We start from the raw sequence: 19281 nt of genomic DNA, 5'->3' as shown, positions 1-19281 counted from the left end.
CAGCAGCAGGGAGCTGACCATGGCAGCCAGGGCTTCAGTAGTGTCTGATAGAGCTCTATCAGGGTGAAGAGGACTTCACACTCTCCCTGCTGTCCTGTGCATAGTACACACAGCAGCAGGGAGCTGACCATGGCAGCCTGGGCTTCAGTAGAGTCTGAAAGAGCTCTATCAGGGTGAATAGGACCTCACACTCTCCCTGCTGTCCTGGGTTCTGTACCCATAGCAGCAGGGAGCTGACCATGGTAGCCAGGGCTTCAGTAGAGTCTGATAGAGATCTATCAGGGTGAATAGGACTTCACACTCTCCCTGCTGTCCTGGGCTCTGTACACACAGCAGTAGGGAGCTGACCATGGCAGCCAGGGCTCCAGTAGTGTCTGATAGAGCTCTATCGGGGTGAATAGGGAGCTGACCATGGCAGCCAGGGCTTCAGTAGTGTCTGATAGAGCTCTATCGGGGTGAATAGGGAGCTGACCATGGCAGCCAGGGCTTCAGTAGAGTCTGATAGAGCTCTATCAGGGTGAATAGGACCTCACACTCTCCCTGCTGTCCTGGGCTCTGTACACACAGCAGCAGGGAGCTGACCATGGCAGCCAGGGCTTCAGTAGAGTCTGATAGAGATCTATCAGGAAGAATAGGACTTCACACTCTCCCTGCTGTCCTGGGCTCTGTACACACAGCAGTAGGGAGCTGACCATGGCAGCCAGGGCTTCAGTAGAGTCTGATAGAGATCTATCAGGGTGAATAGGATCTCACACTCTCCCTGCTGCCCTATGCATAGTACACACAGCAGCAGGGAGCTGACCATGGCAGCCAGGGCTTCAGTAGTGTCTGATAGAGCTCTATCAGGGTGAATAGGACCTCACACTCTCCCTGCTGTCCTGGGCTCTGTACACACAGCAGTAGGGAGCTGACCATGGCAGCCAGGGCTCAGTAGAGTCTGATAGAGATCTATTAGGGTGAATAGGATCTCACATTCTCCCTGCTGTCCTGTGCATAGTGTCCACAGCAGCAGGGAGCTGACCATGGCAGCCAGGACTTCAGTAGAGTCTGATAGAGATCTATTAGGGTGAATAGGATTTCACACTCTCCCTGCTGTCCTGTGCATAGTGTCCACAGCAGCAGGGAGCTAACCATGGCAGCCAGGGCTTCAGTAGTGTCTGATAGAGCTCTATCAGGGTGAATAGGACCTCACACTCTCCCTGCTGTCCTGGGCTCTGTACACACAGCAGTAGGGAGCTGACCATGGCAGCCAGGGCTCAGTAGAGTCTGATAGAGATCTATTAGGGTGAATAGGATCTCACATTCTCCCTGCTGTCCTGTGCATAGTGTCCACAGCAGCAGGGAGCTGACCATGGCAGCCAGGGCTTCAGTAGTGTCTGATAGAGCTCTATCAGGGTGAAGAGGACTTCACACTCTCCCTGCTGTCCTGTGCATAGTACACACAGCAGCAGGGAGCTGACCATGGCAGCCTGGGCTTCAGTAGAGTCTGAAAGAGCTCTATCAGGGTGAATAGGACCTCACACTCTCCCTGCTGTCCTGGGTTCTGTACACATAGCAGCAGGGAGCTGACCATGGTAGCCAGGGCTTCAGTAGAGTCTGATAGAGATCTATCAGGGTGAATAGGACTTCACACTCTCCCTGCTGTCCTGGGCTCTGTACACACAGCAGTAGGGAGCTGACCATGGCAGCCAGGGCTCCAGTAGTGTCTGATAGAGCTCTATCGGGGTGAATAGGGAGCTGACCATGGCAGCCAGGGCTTCAGTAGTGTCTGATAGAGCTCTATCGGGGTGAATAGGGAGCTGACCATGGCAGCCAGGGCTTCAGTAGAGTCTGATAGAGCTCTATCAGGGTGAATAGGACCTCACACTCTCCCTGCTGTCCTGGGCTCTGTACACACAGCAGCAGGGAGCTGACCATGGCAGCCAGGGCTTCAGTAGAGTCTGATAGAGATCTATCAGGAAGAATAGGACTTCACACTCTCCCTGCTGTCCTGGGCTCTGTACACACAGCAGTAGGGAGCTGACCATGGCAGCCAGGGCTTCAGTAGAGTCTGATAGAGATCTATCAGGGTGAATAGGATCTCACACTCTCCCTGCTGCCCTATGCATAGTACACACAGCAGCAGGGAGCCGACCATGGCAGCCAGGGCTTCAGTAGTGTCTGATAGAGCTCTATCGGGTGAATAGGACCTCACACTCTCTCTGCTATCCTGTGCATAGTACACACAGCAGCAGGGAGCTGACCATGGCAGCCAGGACTTCAGTAGAGTCTGATAGAGATCTATTAGGGTGAATAGGATTCCACACTCTCCCTGCTGTCCTGTGCATAGTGTCCACAGCAGCAGGGAGCTAACCATGGCAGCCAGGGCTTCAGTAGTGTCTGATAGAGCTCTATCAGGGTGAATAGGACCTTACACTCTCCCTGCTGTCCTGGGCTCTGTACACACAGCAGTAGGGAGCTGACCATGGCAGCCAGGGCTCAGTAGAGTCTGATAGAGATCTATTAGGGTGAATAGGATCTCACATTCTCCCTGCTGTCCTGTGCATAGTGTCCACAGCAGCAGGGAGCTGACCATGGCAGCCAGGGCTTCAGTAGTGTCTGATAGAGCTCTATCAGGGTGAAGAGGACTTCACACTCTCCCTGCTGTCCTGTGCATAGTACACACAGCAGCAGGGAGCTAACCATGGCAGCCTGGGCTTCAGTAGAGTCTGATAGAGCTCTATCAGGGTGAATAGGACCTCACACTCTCCCTGCTGTCCTGGGTTCTGTACACATAGCAGCAGGGAGCTGACCATGGTAGCCAGGGCTTCAGTAGAGTCTGATAGAGCTCTATCGGGATGAATAGGGAGCTGACCATGGCAGCCAGGGCTTCAGTAGAGTCTGATAGAGCTCTATCAGGGTGAATAGGACTTCACACTCTCCCTGCTGTCCTGGGCTCTGTACACACAGCAGTAGGGAGCTGACCATGGCAGCCAGGGCTTCAGTAGAGTCTGATAGAGATCTATCAGGGTGAATAGGATCTCACACTCTCCCTGCTGTCCTGTGCATAGTACACACAGCAGCAGGGAGCCGACCATGGCAGCCAGGGCTTCAATGGAGTCTGACAGAGATCTATCAGGGTGAATAGGATCTCACACTCTCCCTGCTGTCCTGTGCATAGTACACACAGCAGCAGGGAGCTGAGCATGGCTGCCAGGGCTTCAGCAGAGTCTGATAGTGCTCTATCAGGGTGAATAGGCCTTTACACTCTCCCTGCTGCCCTGTGCATAGTGCATACAGCAGTAGGGAGCTTACCATGGCAGCCAGGGCTTCAGTAGAGTCTGATAGAGATCTATCAGGGTGAATTGGACCTCACACTCTCCCTGCTGCCCTGTGCATAGTGCATACAGCAGCAGGGAGCTGACCATGGCAGCCAGGGCTTCAGTAGACTCTGATAGAGATCTATCAGGGTGAATAGGACCTCACACTCTCCCTGCTGTCCTGTGCATAGTACACACAGCAGCAGGGAGCTGACCATGGCAGCCAGGGCTTCAGTAGAGTCTGATAGAGATCTATCAGGGTGAATAGGACTTCACACTCTCCCTGCTGTCCTTCTCCCCTGTGCTGCTGAGGGAACATGAACTCGCCGATATTCTGAGATACTAGACTGCGCAACATGTGCATGTCCAGAAGAAAAACTGCTACAAGAGGACATAGTTTTAAATTAGAGGCACAAAGGTTTAACAGTAATATCAGGAAGTGTTACTTTACTGAGAGAGTAGTGGATGCATGGAATAGCCTTCCTGCAGAAGTGGTAGCTGCAAATACAGTGAAGGAGTTTAAGCATGCATGGGATAGGCATAAGGCCATACTTCATATAAGATAGGGCCAAGGGCTATTCATAGTATTCAGTATATGGGGCAGACTAGATGGGCCAAATGGTTCTTATCTGCCGACATTCTAGGTTTCTAAGTATCGAAAAAATGGAAATCCCGGTATCGTATCGTTTGCAACAACCCTAGTACTGATGACGTGTGGTATGTAGTGATGACGTGTAGTATGTACGGCTGACTTGTAGTATGTACGGGTGACGTGTAGTATGTACTGGTGACATCTATTTTTCCTTCACATACGCATAATACATTAGTCAAAACACAACCACAGCTCTGGCCTGTTGCTGCGGCTTCTGCTACCACAACCCTCCTTCTGCTACCCCAACTCTCCTTCTGCTGCTACCACCAACCCTCCTTCTGCTGCTACCACCAACCCTCCTTCTGCTGCTACTTGTGCCGGCTGCAGCAACATTTTTGCTACTGCCCATTCCCTCGGAGAGCCCTGGCATCTGTCTGTTGGCCATAGTGTACAGTAACTGAATCAGTAATGTTATTTATAAATGTGCCAGCTGTTTTACATTATGCACGCGGCGGTATATTACACCGACTTATAATACTAAGGCACACTAATTCTATATATAAACTAACAGATTAATGTGCCAGAAGTTCAAGAAGGTGCAGACGGCAATTACACTCAACCTGCACTGTCCCTGCAGTCTCCCTAGGCCCTCCATACAGTATGTAAAACCTCTGCCTACGATCTCTCTACACTGTCCCTGCACTGCCCCTATCCAGTATTCTACAATGAATAGCTTTCTGAAACACTCTCCTTAGTGCACAAGCGCTTGTCACATCTTTCCCTAAACTCAGCTCACTGTGAAATGGCGGCACCCACGCGGGATGAGACTCTTAATGGGCTATCTCCTGATTGGCTGGCTGCACGGCATTATGGGTGATATCACGTTCCCAGGCTTCTTACTTTCACAATGTAACATGTGCAGCAGCCATTATAGGAAAAAAACTATGTTATCACAAAGTGCAAGTAAATTCGGATTTGGGGTGAATCAAATTTTTCCTAAACGTTGGATTGAATTCCACTTTGGAGGCTTCAATTCGCTCAACACTAGTCAGGAGGTATCAGTCGGGGGCCATCAGTCAAGGGGCCACAGTAGGTTTGACTCCAGGAGCAGGGACTGTTAGAGGTCTGAGCCTCATCATCAGTCGCTTCCTCTGGCAGTGCAAGGACTACTATCCACAGCCGGTCTTTGACAAATGACCCCCATTGTCTCCAGCCCCTTCCTGCTGGGCACTGTGTGAGCTGTTCTAGGGCAGGATGCCCCGCACAGGCCTATACATTCACATTGGGTTGGCATGAAAACATAGCACCAGGTCTAAAAAAGGGTGCGTAGCGTGAGCGGGGAAAAGGGCCGGCCGTCTCATTCATCAAGGAAGCGTAAAGTCCGCCTAAGTTATGTAGAGGCGCCAGCGCAGGAGGGACGAAGACCAGCGTCTTCATAAACGCCCCCTTTGGTCGCACTTTATACCACCCACCGTTTCCATTACAATTTTACACAGAATTGTGGTTTAAAACTTCTGGTCTTAGGTCACGCTCCTTTTCCTGCGAAGCCACACCCCTCTCACTATGCTCCACCCCTTTTCAAGTAAATTAAAATCTTTAGAAACGTCTAGTTTAGACAAATTGTGTGACTTTTTCCCACTTTTAATACAGATTCTGTGCAGACACCTCAGTAAGCTATGGTCGCAGGAGAACTCTCACCATCCTTCCCGGGGGGTCCAGCTGGGCCTTGAGGTCCGGGGAGACCCTCCTTACCGCCGCGTCCTTCCTCTCCTTTCTGGCCGGGAAGTCCTATAACGAAGCAGCAGAAGGTGACCACAGACGTGCGGAGCCACACCATGGAGCGCTGCATGGTGTCCTGCAGCACCTACAGCGGCCTCCTCTCCAGGACCTCTTACCTCGTTCTCCTTGGGCTCCTGGGGGCCCCTGCTCTCCCGGTCTCCCATCAGTTCCTGGTCGCCCTGTAAATATGCACTGTAAATCCCAACCTGCAGAGATGACCACTGCATACTAGTGATGAGGCAGCTCTGCTTGTGACTGTAGCAGAAATCACTCTGAATGCAGCTCTGGTTGTGACTGTAGCAGAAATCACTCTGAATGCAGCTCTGGATGTGACTGTATTAGAAATCACTGTGAATGCAGCTCTGGTTGTGACTGTAGTAGAAATCACTCTGAATGCAGCTCTGCTTGTGACTGTAGCAGAAATCACTCTGAATGCAGCTCTGGATGTGACTATTAGAAATCACTGTGAATGCAGCTCTGGTTGTGACTGTAGTAGAAATCACTGTGAATGCAGCTATGGATGTGAGGGTAGTAGAAATCACTGTGAATGCAGCTCTGGATGTGACTGTAGTAGAAATCACTCTGAATGCAGCTCTGGATGTGACTGTAGTAGAAATCACTCTGAATGCAGCTCTGGATGTGACTATTAGAAATCACTGTGAATGCAGCTCTGGTTGTGACTGTAGTAGAAATCACTCTGAATGCAGCTCTGGATGTGAGGGCAGTAGAAATCACTCTGAATGCAGCTCTGGATGTGACTGTAGTAGAAATCACTGTGAATGCAGCTCTGGTTGTGACTGTATTAGAAATCACTGTGAATGCAGCTCTGGATGTGACTATTAGAATTCACTGTAAATGCAGCTCTGGTTGTGACTGTAGTAGAAATCACTCTGAATGCAGCTCTGGATGTGACTGTAGTAGAAATCACTGTGAATGCAGCTCTGGATGTGACTGTAGTAGAAATCACTGTGAATGCAGCTCTGGATGTGACTGTATTAGAATTCACTGTGAATGCAGCTCTGGTTGTGACTGTAGTAGAAATCACTCTGAATGCAGCTCTGGATGTGACTGTAGTAGAAATCACTGTGAATGCAGCTCTGGATGTGACTGTAGTAGAAATCACTGTGAATGCAGCTCTGGTTGTGACTGTAGTAGAAATCACTGTGAATGCAGCTCTGGATGTGACTGTATTAGAAATCACTGAATGCAGCTCTGGATTTGACTGTAGTAGAAATCACTGTGAATGCAGCTCTGGATGTGACTGTAGTAGAAATCACTGTGAATGCAGCTATGGATGTGAGGGTAGTAGAAATCACTGTGAATGCAGCTCTGGATGTGAGAGTAGTAGAAATCACTGAATGCAGCTCTGGATGTGAGGGTAGTAGAAATCACTGTGAATGCAGCTCTGGATGTGAGAGTAGTAGAAATCACTGAATGCAGCTATGGATGTGAGGGTAGTAGAAATCACTGTGAATGCAGCTATGGATGTGAGAGTAGTAGAAATCACTGTGAATGCAGCTCTGGGTCTGACTGTAGTAGAAATCACTGTGAATGCAGCTCTGGATCTGACTGTAGTAGAAATCACTGTGAATGCAGCTATGGATGTGAGGGTAGTAGAAATCACTGTGAATGCAGCTCTGGATGTGAGGGTAGTAGAAATCACTGAATGCAGCTCTGGATGTGAGAGTAGTAGAAATCACTGTGAATGCAGCTCTGGATGTGAGGGTAGTAGAAATCACTGTGAATGCAGCTCTGGATGTGAGAGTAGTAGAAATCACTGTGAATGCAGCTCTGGATGTGAGGGTAGTAGAAATCACTGTGAATGCAGCTCTGGATGTGAGGGTAGTAGAAATCACTGTGAATGCAGCTCTGGATGTGAGAGTAGTAGAAATCACTGTGAATGCAGCTCTGGATGTGAGGGTAGTAGAAATCACTGTGAATGCAGGTCTGGATCTGACTGTAGTAGAAATCACTGTGAATGCAGCTCTGGATGTGAGGGTAGTAGAAATCACTGTGAATGCAGCTCTGGGTGTGAGAATAGTAGTAGAAATCACTGTGAATGCAGCTCTGGATGTGAGGGTAGTAGAAATCACTGTGAATGCAGCTCTGGGTGTGAGAATAGTAGTAGAAATCACTGTGAATGCAGCTCTGGGTGTGAGAATAGTAGTAGAAATCACTGATTGCAGCTCTGGATGTGACTGTAGTAGACTTGTAGCTGCAGCTCTACATGTGTGTAAAGAATGAGACAGGAAGAAGCACAGAATCAGTATAAGAAAGGTAAAGGATACACAGAGTTGGGGGCCCCTGTGGCCCTTCATTACCCTCTGACAACGTGATGTTGTTGATTTTCATGCTCAGCTCTGTGTTCTTGACATGAATAAGGCGGATCTGCCCCTCCAGAGTCGTCACCCGGGTCCGCACTGACAGAGAGGTGACGTTCAGGCCGTGGACCATCTCCTCCACATCAGAGTCCATAGCGGGCCCCTCCATACCTACAATGAATGGCCCCGGAGTCTGGGGCTCATCAGGACATCTCTGGCTGCAGACATCTCTCAAGGGAGCAAGTTCCTTCTCCAGAAGCGTTTCTATCATTAAATAAAGCAAATATCGGCAGCAGGAAGACAAACTGCGGCCCCTGCTACCAGTCTCATCAACAAAGTATAGGCGGGGCTAATCGAGGAGGTTATATGATAGCAGCCACCACTAGAGGGAGCTGACGGGCTTATTACAGAGGTCACAGGGTACGCAGTGAGCTGCCCCTAGTGGTGGCTGTATATACATCTGTATGTAAGGAGCTCCCTCTAGTGGTGGCTGTGTATACACATCTGTATGTGAGGAGCTCCCCCTAGTGGTGGCTGCATATACATCTGTATGTGAGGAGCTCCCCCTAGTGGTGACTGTATATACATCTGTATGTCAGGAGCTCCCCCTAGTGGTGACTGTATATACATCTGTATGTGAGGAGCTCCCCCTAGTGGTGGCTGCATATACATCTGTATGTGAGGAGCTCCCCCTAGTGGTGACTGTATATACATCTGTATGTGAGGAGCTCCCCCTAGTGGTGGCTGTATATACATCTGTATGTGAGGAGCTCCCCCTAGTGGTGACTGTATATACATCTGTATGTGAGTAGCTCCACCTAGTGGTGGCTGTATATACATCTGTATGTGAGGAGCTCCCTCTAGTGGTGGCTGTATATACATCTGTATGTGAGGAGCTCCCCCTAGTGGTGGCTGTATATACAGCTGTAAGTGAGGAGCTCCCTCCAGTGGTGGCTGTATATACATCTGTATGTGAGGAGCTCCCTCTAGTGGTGACAGTATATACATCTGTATGTGAGGAGCTCCCTCTAGTGGTGACTGTATATACATCTGTATGTGAGGAGCTCCCCATAGTGGTGACTGTATATACATCTGTATGTGAGGAGCTCCCCCTAGTGGTGACTGTATACACATCTGTATGTGAGGAGCTCCCCCTAGTGGTGGCTGTATATACATCTGTATGTGAGGAGCTCCCCCTAGTGGTGACTGTATATACATCTGTATGTGAGGAGCTCCCCCTAGTGGTGACTGTATATACATCTGTATGTGAGGAGCTCCCCCTAGTGGTGACTGTATATACATCTGTATGTGAGGAGCTCCCCCTAGTGGTGGCTGTATATACATCTGTATGTGAGGAGCTCCCCCTAGTGGTGTCTGTATATACATCTGTATGCGAGGAGCTCCCCCTAGTGGTGGCTGTATATCCATCTGTATGTGAGGAGCTCCCCTTAGTGGTGGCTGTATATACAGCTGTAAGTGAGGAGCTCCCTCCAGTGGTGGCTGTATATACATCTGTATGTGAGGAGCTCCCCCTAGTGGTGGCTGTATATACATCTGTATGTGAGGAGCTCCCCCTAGTGGTGACTGTATATACATCTGTATGTGAGGAGCTCCCTCTAGTGGTGACTGTATATACATCTGTATGTGAGGAGCTCCCCCTAGTGGTGACTGTATATACATCTGTATGTGAGGAGCTCCCTCTAGTGGTGACTGTATATACATCTGTATGTGAGGAGCTCCCCCTAGTGGTGGCTGTATATAGATCTGTATGTGAGGAGCTCGCTCTAGTGGTGACTGTATATACATCTGTATGTGAGGAGCTCCCCCTAGTGGTGACTGTATATACATCTGTATGTGAGGAGCTCCCTCTAGTGGTGACTGTATATACATCTGTATGTGAGGAGCTCCCCCTAGTGGTGGCTGTATATAGATCTGTATGTGAGGAGCTCCCTCTAGTGGTGACTGTATATACATCTGTATGTGAGGAGCTCCCCCTAGTGGTGACTGTATATACATCTGTATGTGAGGAGCTCCCCCTAGTGGTGACTGTATATACATCTGTATGTGAGGAGCTCCCCCTAGTGGTGACTGTATATACATCTGTATGTGAGGAGCTCCCTCTAGTGGTGACTGTATATACCACTAGGGGGAGCTCCTCACATACATCTCACTAGCATTATGTGCAAGTATACAGACCTTTATCAAAAATCTATGTATGGTTAAGGAGCAGGCAAAGGATAAGTCAGCTCTTCTATATTTTATGTATACTGTGTGCAGTTTTTGTTTTGCTCAGTGTGTATAATGTTTGTTGTGTGTATAGTTTGTTGCATGCAGTGTGTACAGTGTTTGTTGTGTGCAGTGTGTACAGTGTTTGTTGTGTGCAGTGTGTACAGTGTTTGTTGTGTGCAGTGTTTGTTGTGTGCAGTGTGTAGTGTTTGTTGTGTGTAGTGTACAGTGTTTGTTGTGTGCAGTGTGTGTAGTTGCGTGCAGTGTGTACAGTGTTTGTTGTGTGCAGAGTGTACAGTGTTTGTTGTGTGCAGTGTGTACAGTGTTTGTTGTGTGCAGTATGTACAGTGTTTGTTGTGTGCAGTGTGTACAGTGTTTGTTGTGTGCAGTGTGTACAGTGTTTGTTGTGTGCAGTGTGTACAGTGTTTGTTGTGTGCAGTGTTTGTTGTGTGCAGTGTGTATAGTGTTTGTTGTGTGTACAGTGTGTGTTGTGTGCAGTGTTTGTTGTGTGCAGTGTGTACAGTGTTTGTTGTGTGCAGTGTGTACAGTGTTTGTTGTGTGCAGTGTGTACAGTGTTTGTTGTGTGCAGTGTTTGTTGTGTGTAGTTTGTTGTGTGCAGTGTGTACAGTGTTTGTTGTGTGCAGTCTGTATAGTGTTTGTTGTGTGCAGTGTGAACAGTGTTTGTTGTGTGCAGTCTGTATAGTGTTTGTTGTGTGCAGTGTTTGTTGTGTGCAGTGTGTACAGTGTTTGTTGTGTGGAGTGTATGTAGTTTGTTGCGTGCAGTGTGTACAGTGTTTGTTGTGTGCAGTCTGTATAGTGTTTGTTGTGTGCAGTGTTTGTTGTGTGCAGTGTGTACAGTGTTTGTTGTGTGCAGTGTGTGTAGTTTGTTGCGTGCAGAGTGTACAGTGTTTGTTGTGTGCAGTGTACAGTGTTTGTTGTGTGCAGTGTGTACAGTGTTTGTTGTGTGCAGTGTTTGTTGTGTGCAGTGTGTACAGTGTTTGTTGTGTGCAGTGTTTGTTGTGTGCAGTGTGTACAGTGTTTGTTGTGTGCAGTGTGTACAGTGTTTGTTGTGTGCAGTTTGTTGTGTGCAGTGGGTACAGTGTTTGTTGTGTGCAGTGTGTACAGTGTTTGTTGTGTGCAGTTTGTTGTGTGCAGTGTGTACAGTGTTTGTTGTGTGCAGTGTGTACAGTGTTTGTTGTGTGCAGTGTTTGTTGTGTGCAGTGTGTACAGTGTTTGTTGTGTGCAGTGTGTACAGTGTTTGTTGTGTGCAGTGTGTACAGTGTTTGTTGTGTGCAGTGTGTTGTGTGCAGTGTGTGTTGTGTGCAGTGTTTGTTGTGTGCAGTGTGTACAGTGTTTGTTGTGTGCAGTTTGTTGTGTGCAGTGTGTACAGTGTTTGTTGTGTGCAGTGTGTTTGTTGTGTGCAGTGTTTGTTGTGTGTACAGTGTGTGTTGTGTGCAGTGTTTGTTGTGTGCAGTGTGTACAGTGTTTGTTGTGTGCAGTTTGTTGTGTGCAGTGTGTACAGTGTTTGTTGTGTGCAGTGTGTACAGTGTTTGTTGTGTGCAGTGTGTACAGTGTTTGTTGTGTGCAGTGTGTACAGTGTTTGTTGTGTGCAGTGTGTACAGTGTTTGTTGTGTGCAGTGTTTGTTGTGTGCAGTGTGTATAGTGTTTGTTGTGTGTACAGTGTGTGTTGTGTGCAGTGTTTGTTGTGTGCAGTGTGTACAGTGTTTGTTGTGTGCAGTGTGTACAGTGTTTGTTGTGTGCAGTTTGTTGTGTGCAGTGTGTACAGTGTTTGTTGTGTGCAGTGTGTACAGTGTTTGTTGTGTGCAGTGTGTACAGTGTTTGTTGTGTGCAGTGTGTACAGTGTTTGTTGTGTGCAGTGTGTACAGTGTTTGTTGTGTGCAGTGTTTGTTGTGTGCAGTGTGTATAGTGTTTGTTGTGTGTACAGTGTGTGTTGTGTGCAGTGTTTGTTGTGTGCAGTGTGTACAGTGTTTGTTGTGTGCAGTGTGTACAGTGTTTGTTGTGTGCAGTTTGTTGTGTGCAGTGTGTACAGTGTTTGTTGTGTGCAGTGTGTTTGTTGTGTGCAGTGTGTACAGTGTTTGTTGTGTGCAGTGTGTGTAGTTTGTTGCGTGCAGTGTGTACAGTGTTTGTTGTGTGCAGTGTTTGTTGTGTGCAGTGTGTACAGTGTTTGTGTGCAGTGTGTTTGTTGTGTGCAGTGTTTGTTGTGTACAGTGTTTGTTGTGTGCAGTGTGTACAGTGTTTGTTTTGTGCAGTGTGTACAGTGTTTGTTGTGTGCAGTGTGTACAGTGTTTGTTGTGTGTTGTGTGCAGTGTTTGTTGTGTGCAGTGTGTACAGTGTTTGTTGTGTGCAGTGTGTACAGTGTTTGTTGTGTGCAGTTTGTTGTGTGCAGTGGGTACAGTGTTTGTTGTGTGCAGTGTGTACAGTGTTTGTTGTGTGCAGTTTGTTGTGTGCAGTGTGTACAGTGTTTGTTGTGTGCAGTGTGTACAGTGTTTGTTTTGTTTTGTTGTGTTGCAGTGTGTACAGTGTTTGTTGTGTGCAGTGTGTACAGTGTTTGTTGTGTGCAGTGTTTGTTGTGTGCAGTGTGTTGTGTGCAGTGTTTGTTGTGTGCAGTGTGTACAGTGTTTGTTGTGTGCAGTTTGTTGTGTGCAGTGTGTACAGTGTTTGTTGTGTGCAGTGTGTTTGTTGTGTGCAGTGTTTGTTGTGTGTACAGTGTGTGTTGTGTGCAGTGTTTGTTGTGTGCAGTGTGTACAGTGTTTGTTGTGTGCAGTTTGTTGTGTGCAGTGTGTACAGTGTTTGTTGTGTGCAGTGTGTACAGTGTTTGTTGTGTGCAGTGTGTACAGTGTTTGTTGTGTGCAGTGTGTACAGTGTTTGTTGTGTGCAGTGTGTACAGTGTTTGTTGTGTGCAGTGTGTACAGTGTTTGTTGTGTGCAGTGTGTACAGTGTTTGTTGTGTGCAGTGTGTACAGTGTTTGTTGTGTGCAGTGTTTGTTGTGTGCAGTGTTTGTTGTGTGCAGTGTGTATAGTGTTTGTTGTGTGTACAGTGTGTGTTGTGTGCAGTGTTTGTTGTGTGCAGTGTGTACAGTGTTTGTTGTGTGCAGTGTGTACAGTGTTTGTTGTGTGCAGTTTGTTGTGTGCAGTGTGTACAGTGTTTGTTGTGTGCAGTGTGTTTGTTGCGTGCAGTGTGTACAGTGTTTGTTGTGTGCAGTGTGTGTAGTTTGTTGCGTGCAGTGTGTACAGTGTTTGTTGTGTGCAGTGTTTGTTGTGTGCAGTGTGTACAGTGTTTGTGTGCAGTGTGTTTGTTGTGTGCAGTGTTTGTTGTGTACAGTGTTTGTTGTGTGCAGTGTGTACAGTGTTTGTTGTGTGCAGTGTGTACAGTGTTTGTTGTGTGCAGTGTGTACAGTGTTTGTTGTGTGCAGTGTTTGTTGTGTGCAGTGTGTACAGTGTTTGTTGTGTGCAGTGTGTTTGTTGTGTGCAGTGTTTGTTGTGTACAGTGTTTGTTGTGTGCAGTGTGTACAGTGTTTGTTGTGTGCAGTGTGTTTGTTGTGTGCAGTGTTTGTTGTGTACAGTGTTTGTTGTGTGCAGTGTGTACAGTGTTTGTTGTGTGCAGTGTGTACAGTGTTTGTTGTGTGCAGTGTGTACAGTGGTTGTTGTGTGCAGTGTGTACAGTGTTTGTTGTGTGCAGTGTGTACAGTGGTTGTTGTGTGCAGTGTGTACAGTGGTTGTTGTGTGCAGTGTGTACAGTGTTTGTTGTGTGCAGTGTTTGTTGTGTGCAGTGTGTACAGTGGTTGTTGTGTGCAGTGTGTACAGTGTTTGTTGTGTGCAGTGTTTGTTGTGTGCAGTGTGTACATTGGTTGTTGTGTGCAGTGTGTACAGTGGTTGTTGTGTGCAGTGTGTACAGTGTTTGTTGTGTGCAGTGTGTACAGTGTTTGTTGTGTGCAGTGTGTACAGTGTTTGTTGTGTGCAGTGTGTACAGTGGTTGTTGTGTGCAGTGTGTACAGTGTTTGTTGTGTGCAGTGTGTACAGTGGTTGTTGTGTGCAGTGTGTACAGTGGTTGTTGTGTGCAGTGTGTACAGTGTTTGTTGTGTGCAGTGTTTGTTGTGTGCAGTGTGTACAGTGGTTGTTGTGTGCAGTGTGTACAGTGGTTGTTGTGTGCAGTGTGTACAGTGTTTGTTGTGTGCAGTGTTTGTTGTGTGCAGTGTGTACATTGGTTGTTGTGTGCAGTGTGTACAGTGGTTGTTGTGTGCAGTGTGTACAGTGTTTGTTGTGTGCAGTGTGTACAGTGTTTGTTGTGTGCAGTGTGTACAGTGTTTGTTGTGTGCAGTGTGTACAGTGGTTGTTGTGTGCAGTGTGTACAGTGTTTGTTGTGTGCAGTGTGTACAGTGGTTGTTGTGTGCAGTGTGTACAGTGTTTGTTGTGTGCAGTGTGTATAGGGTGCCTTTTGAACCTTCTTACCTTTATAAGCCAAGTACACAAATCCACCCGTCAAGAAGATGAGATAAAGGAAGAAGAAAATCGGCAGAAACTTATGTTTGTTGTTGTTTTTTTGCTTCACATCTAGAATAAAAAACAAAACAAAAGACTCATGGGTTTAGTGGGAGAAGGGGGCAAGACAGAATTTTCTGGTGGAAAGTGGCATAAAAAGACTGGAGTAAGAAGTCTATGAAAATCTAATGACCCCCAAATGTATTGAACATTGTGTCACTTTATAAATCTGCCACAAATGATGGCAATGCAGTCTGAAGAATCACGGAGCGCAAAACATCCATTCATGAGAATTTCCCCGTCGTCTCGGCTCATTGTTCTTCATCTCCTCTTCTGCCGTTTATGGTACGTCCATTCAGGAACTCTGGAGCCTCGCACTCCCTGCCCCCACTGATTTCTCCTCTCTGTCTTCTCCCCTTGCCCATTTCTGTTATGTGTGTGGGGGATGGGAAGAACATGGTCTAGAGCCTGAATCTGTATGTTCTAGATTTTAGAGGGATATATGACCCACCACTCCTTGCTCAATTGCCATCTTCCTACAGAAGTGCGGATCTTGTGTTCTGTCCTCCCAATGTTCTTGTAGGCTGACCTCAAGCTGGTTTATTCTAAATATGCTCCAAACTAATACTCCTGGTACTTGTAGTACTACTAACTACAACTGAAAAAGAAGAAGATACTAAAAACAATAAAATAAAATATGTGGTGCCAATTCAGGGTGCCGAAGGCGCACTCGGTCTCCCATCAGCCGCAGACCTGCTGCTTAGCTTCGGGAGTGAGGATCTGTGTTTGGCTCCCTGCTCCTAGGTCTTCTCGACTCTCCTGGTATTTATGTCCTCGGCTTCTCCTGACCATTCTTTGCTTATCCCTCTGTACTGCGTTGTCCTCTTGGTTTTGACCCGGTCCGTTCACTATCCGTATTTTGTCTTGTCTGTCCTTTCCGCACGTATCCTAAGTTAGGGACTGCCGTCCAGTTGTCCCCTGTCATCAGGACTCGTGAGGCAAGTAGGCAGGGCCAGGGGTGAGGGTGGAGCGCAGTGGTCACTATCCTCCCCCCTGTGTGTGTGTACGTGACCGTTACACCAATATTCAAAAAGGATTCAAAAACAGAGTCTGGAAACTATAGGCCGGTAAGTGTAACATCTGTTGTGGGTAAACTGTTTGAAGGTTTTCTAAGAGATGCTATGTTAGAGGATCTCAACGGAAACAAGCAAACACCGCCATATCAGCATGGCTTCGTGAGGGATCGGTCAGACTAATTTAATCAGTTCCTACGAGGAGGTAAGTTCTAGACTTGACAGCGGCGAATCAATGGATGTCGTGTATCTGGACTTCTCCAAAGCATCTGACACTGAACCACATAAAAGGTTAGTATATAACATGAGAATGCTCAGACTGGGAGAAAACGTCTGTATGTGGGTAAGTAACTGGCTGAGGGATAGAAAACAGAGGGGGGTATTAACGGTACACACTCAGATTGGGTCACTGTCACTAGTGGGGTACCTCAGGGGTCAGTACTGGAGGGGTCACTGTCACTAGTGGGGTACCTCAGGGGTCAGTACTGGAGGGGTCACTGTCACTAGTGGGGTACCTCAGGGGTCAGTACTGGAGGGGTCACTGTCACTAGTGGGGTACCTCAGGGGTCAGTACTGGGGGGGGTCACTGTCACTAGTGGGGTACCTCAGGGGTCAGTACTGGAGGGGTCACTGTCACTAGTGGGGTACCTCAGGGGTCAGTACTGGAGGGGTCACTGTCACCAGTGGGGTACCTCAGGGGTCAGTACTGGAGGGGTCACTGTCACTAGTGGAGCACCTCAGGGGTCAGTACTGGAGTGGTCACTGTCACTAGTGGAGTACCTCAGGGGTCAGTACTGGAGGGATCACTGTCACTAGTGGGGCACCTCAGGGGTCAGTACTGGAGGGGTCACTGTTACTAGTGGGATACCTCAGGGGTCAGTACTGGAGGGGTCACTGTCACTAGTGGGGTACCTCAGGGGTCAGTACTGGAGGGGACACTGTCACTAGTGGAGTACCTCAGGGGTCAGTACTGGAGGGATCACTGTCACTAGTGGGGCACCTCAGGGGTCAGTACTGGAGGGGTCACTGTTACTAGTGGGGTACCTCAGGGGTCAGTACTGGAGGGGTCACTGTCACTAGTGGAGTACCTCAGGGGTCAGTACTGGAGGGGACACTGTCACTAGTGGATTACCTCAGGGGTCAGTACTGGAGGGATCACTGTCACTAGTGGGGCACCTCAGGGGTCAGTACTGGAGGGGTCACTGTTACTAGTGGGGTACCTCAGGGGTCAGTACTGGAGGGGACACTGTCACTAGTGGAGTACCTCAGGGGTCAGTATTGGGCCTGATTCTCTTTAATATATTTATTAATGATCTTGTAGAAGGTGCGCACAGTAAAGTATCCATTTTCACAGATGCCACTAAACTGTGTCAAGTAATTAACACTGAAGAGGACAGTATACTGTATATATACTACAGAGGACAGTATACTGTATATATACTACAGATGGCTCTGGATAGATTGGAGGCTTGGGCAGATAAGTGGCAGATGAGGTTTAACACTGACAAATGTAAAGTTATGCACATGGGAAGGAATAATGCAAGTCACCCGTACATACTAAATGGTAAAACACTCGGTAACACTGACAGGGAAAAGGATCTAGGAATTTTAATAAACAGCAAACTCAGCTGTAGAAACCAGTGTCAGGCAGCTGCTGCCAAGGCCAATAAGATAAAGGGTTGTATCAAAAGGGGCATAGATGGCGGTGATGAGAACATAGTCCTACCACTTTACACATCACTAGTCAGACCACACATGGAGGACTGTGTACAGTTCTGGGCTCCTGTGAACAAGGCAGACATAGCAGAGCTGGAGAAGGTCCAGAGGAGGGCAACTAAAGTAATAACTGGAATGGACGGACTACAGGTCCCAGAAAGATTATCAACATTAGGGTCATTCACTTTAGAAAAAGGATGACTGAGAGGAGATCTAATTAATATGTATAAATATATCAGGGGTCAGTACAGAGATCACTCCCATCATCTATTTATCCCCAGGACTGTGACTGTGACGAGGGGACATCCTCTGCGTCTGGAGGAAAGAAGGTTTGTACACAAACATAGAAGAGGATTCTTTACTGTAAGAGCAGTGAGACTATGGACTCTATACTGTAAGAGCAGTGAGACTATGGACTCTATACTGTAAGAGCAGTGAGACTATGGACTCTATACTGTAAGAGCAGTGAGACTATGGACTCTTTACTGTAAGAGCAGTGAGACTATGGACTCTATACTGTAAGAGCAGTGAGACTATGGACTCTATACTGTAAGAGCGGTGAGACTATGGACTCTATACTGTAAGAGCAGTGAGACTATGGACTCTATACTGTAAGAGCAGTGAGACTATGGACTCTATACTGTAAGAGCAGTGAGACTATGGACTCTATACTGTAAGAGCAGTGAGACTATGGACTCTATACTGTAAGAGCAGTGAGACTATGGACTCTATACTGTAAGAGCAGTGAGACTATGGACTCTATACTGTAAGAGCAGTGAGACTATGGACTCTATACTGTAAGAGCAGTATGGACTCTATACTGTAAGAGCAGTGAGACTATGGACTCTATACTGTAAGAGCAGTGAGACTATGGACTCTATACTGTAAGAGCAGTGAGACTATGGACTCTATACTGTAAGAGCAGTGAGACTATGGACTCTATACTGTAAGAGCAGTGAGACTATGGACTCTTTACTGTAAGAGCAGTGAGACTAGTGGACTCTTTACTGTAAGAGCAGTGAGACTGTGGACTCTATACTGTAAGAGCAGTGAGACTATGGACTCTATACTGTAAGAGCAGTGAGACTATGGACTCTATACTGTAAGAGCAGTGAGACTATGGACTCTATACTGTAAGAGCAGTGAGACTATGGACTCTATACTGTAAGAGCAGTGAGACTATGGACTCTTACTGTAAGAGCAGTGAGACTATGGACTCTTTACTGTAAGAGCAGTGAGACTGTGGACTCTTTACTGTAAGAGCAGTGAGACCTATGGACTCTTTACTGTAAGAGCAGTGAGACTATGGACTCTGTACTGTAAGAGCAGTGAGACTATGGACTCTCTACTGTAAGAGCAGTGAGACTATGGACTCTATACTGTAAGAGCAGTGAGACTATGGACTCTATACTGTAAGAGCAGTGAGACTATGGACTCTTATACTGTAAGAGCAGTGAGACTATGGACTCTATACTGTAAGAGCAGTGAGACTATGGACTCTATACTGTAAGAGCAGTGAGACTATGGACTCTTTACTGTAAGAGCAGTGAGACTATGGACTCTATACTGTAAGAGCAGTGAGACTATGGACTCTTACTGTAAGAGCAGTGAGACTATGGACTCTTACTGTAAGAGCAGTGAGACTATGGACTCTATACTGTAAGAGCAGTGAGACTATGGACTCTTTACTGTAAGAGCAGTGAGACTATGGACTCTATACTGTAAGAGCAGTGAGACTATGGACTCTATACTGTAAGAGCAGTGAGACTATGGACT

General features: G+C 47.4%; 1 protein-coding gene across 1 annotated transcript in view; it reads right to left on the bottom strand.

The window, feature by feature from the left end:
* The window catches only part of LOC122944627 (macrophage receptor MARCO-like), a 142575-nt gene that overhangs the window by 93975 nt on the left and 29319 nt on the right, over positions 1–19281 (bottom strand). Inside the window, exons 3-6 of the mRNA XM_044303093.1 lie at positions 14687–14788; positions 7992–8255; positions 5787–5849; positions 5590–5679 (exon numbers count right to left, since the gene is read on the bottom strand). Of these exons, the coding sequence (XP_044159028.1) occupies positions 5590–5679; positions 5787–5849; positions 7992–8255; positions 14687–14788 (519 nt within the window). The remainder of the gene's footprint in view (positions 1–5589; positions 5680–5786; positions 5850–7991; positions 8256–14686; positions 14789–19281) is intronic.

This window comes from Bufo gargarizans, chromosome 8 (assembly GCF_014858855.1).
Source record: "Bufo gargarizans isolate SCDJY-AF-19 chromosome 8, ASM1485885v1, whole genome shotgun sequence".
Classification (NCBI taxonomy): Eukaryota; Metazoa; Chordata; class Amphibia; order Anura; family Bufonidae; genus Bufo; species Bufo gargarizans.
The sequence above is the reverse complement of the archived record's forward strand: the minus strand, read 5'-3'. Positions and strand labels throughout refer to the sequence as shown.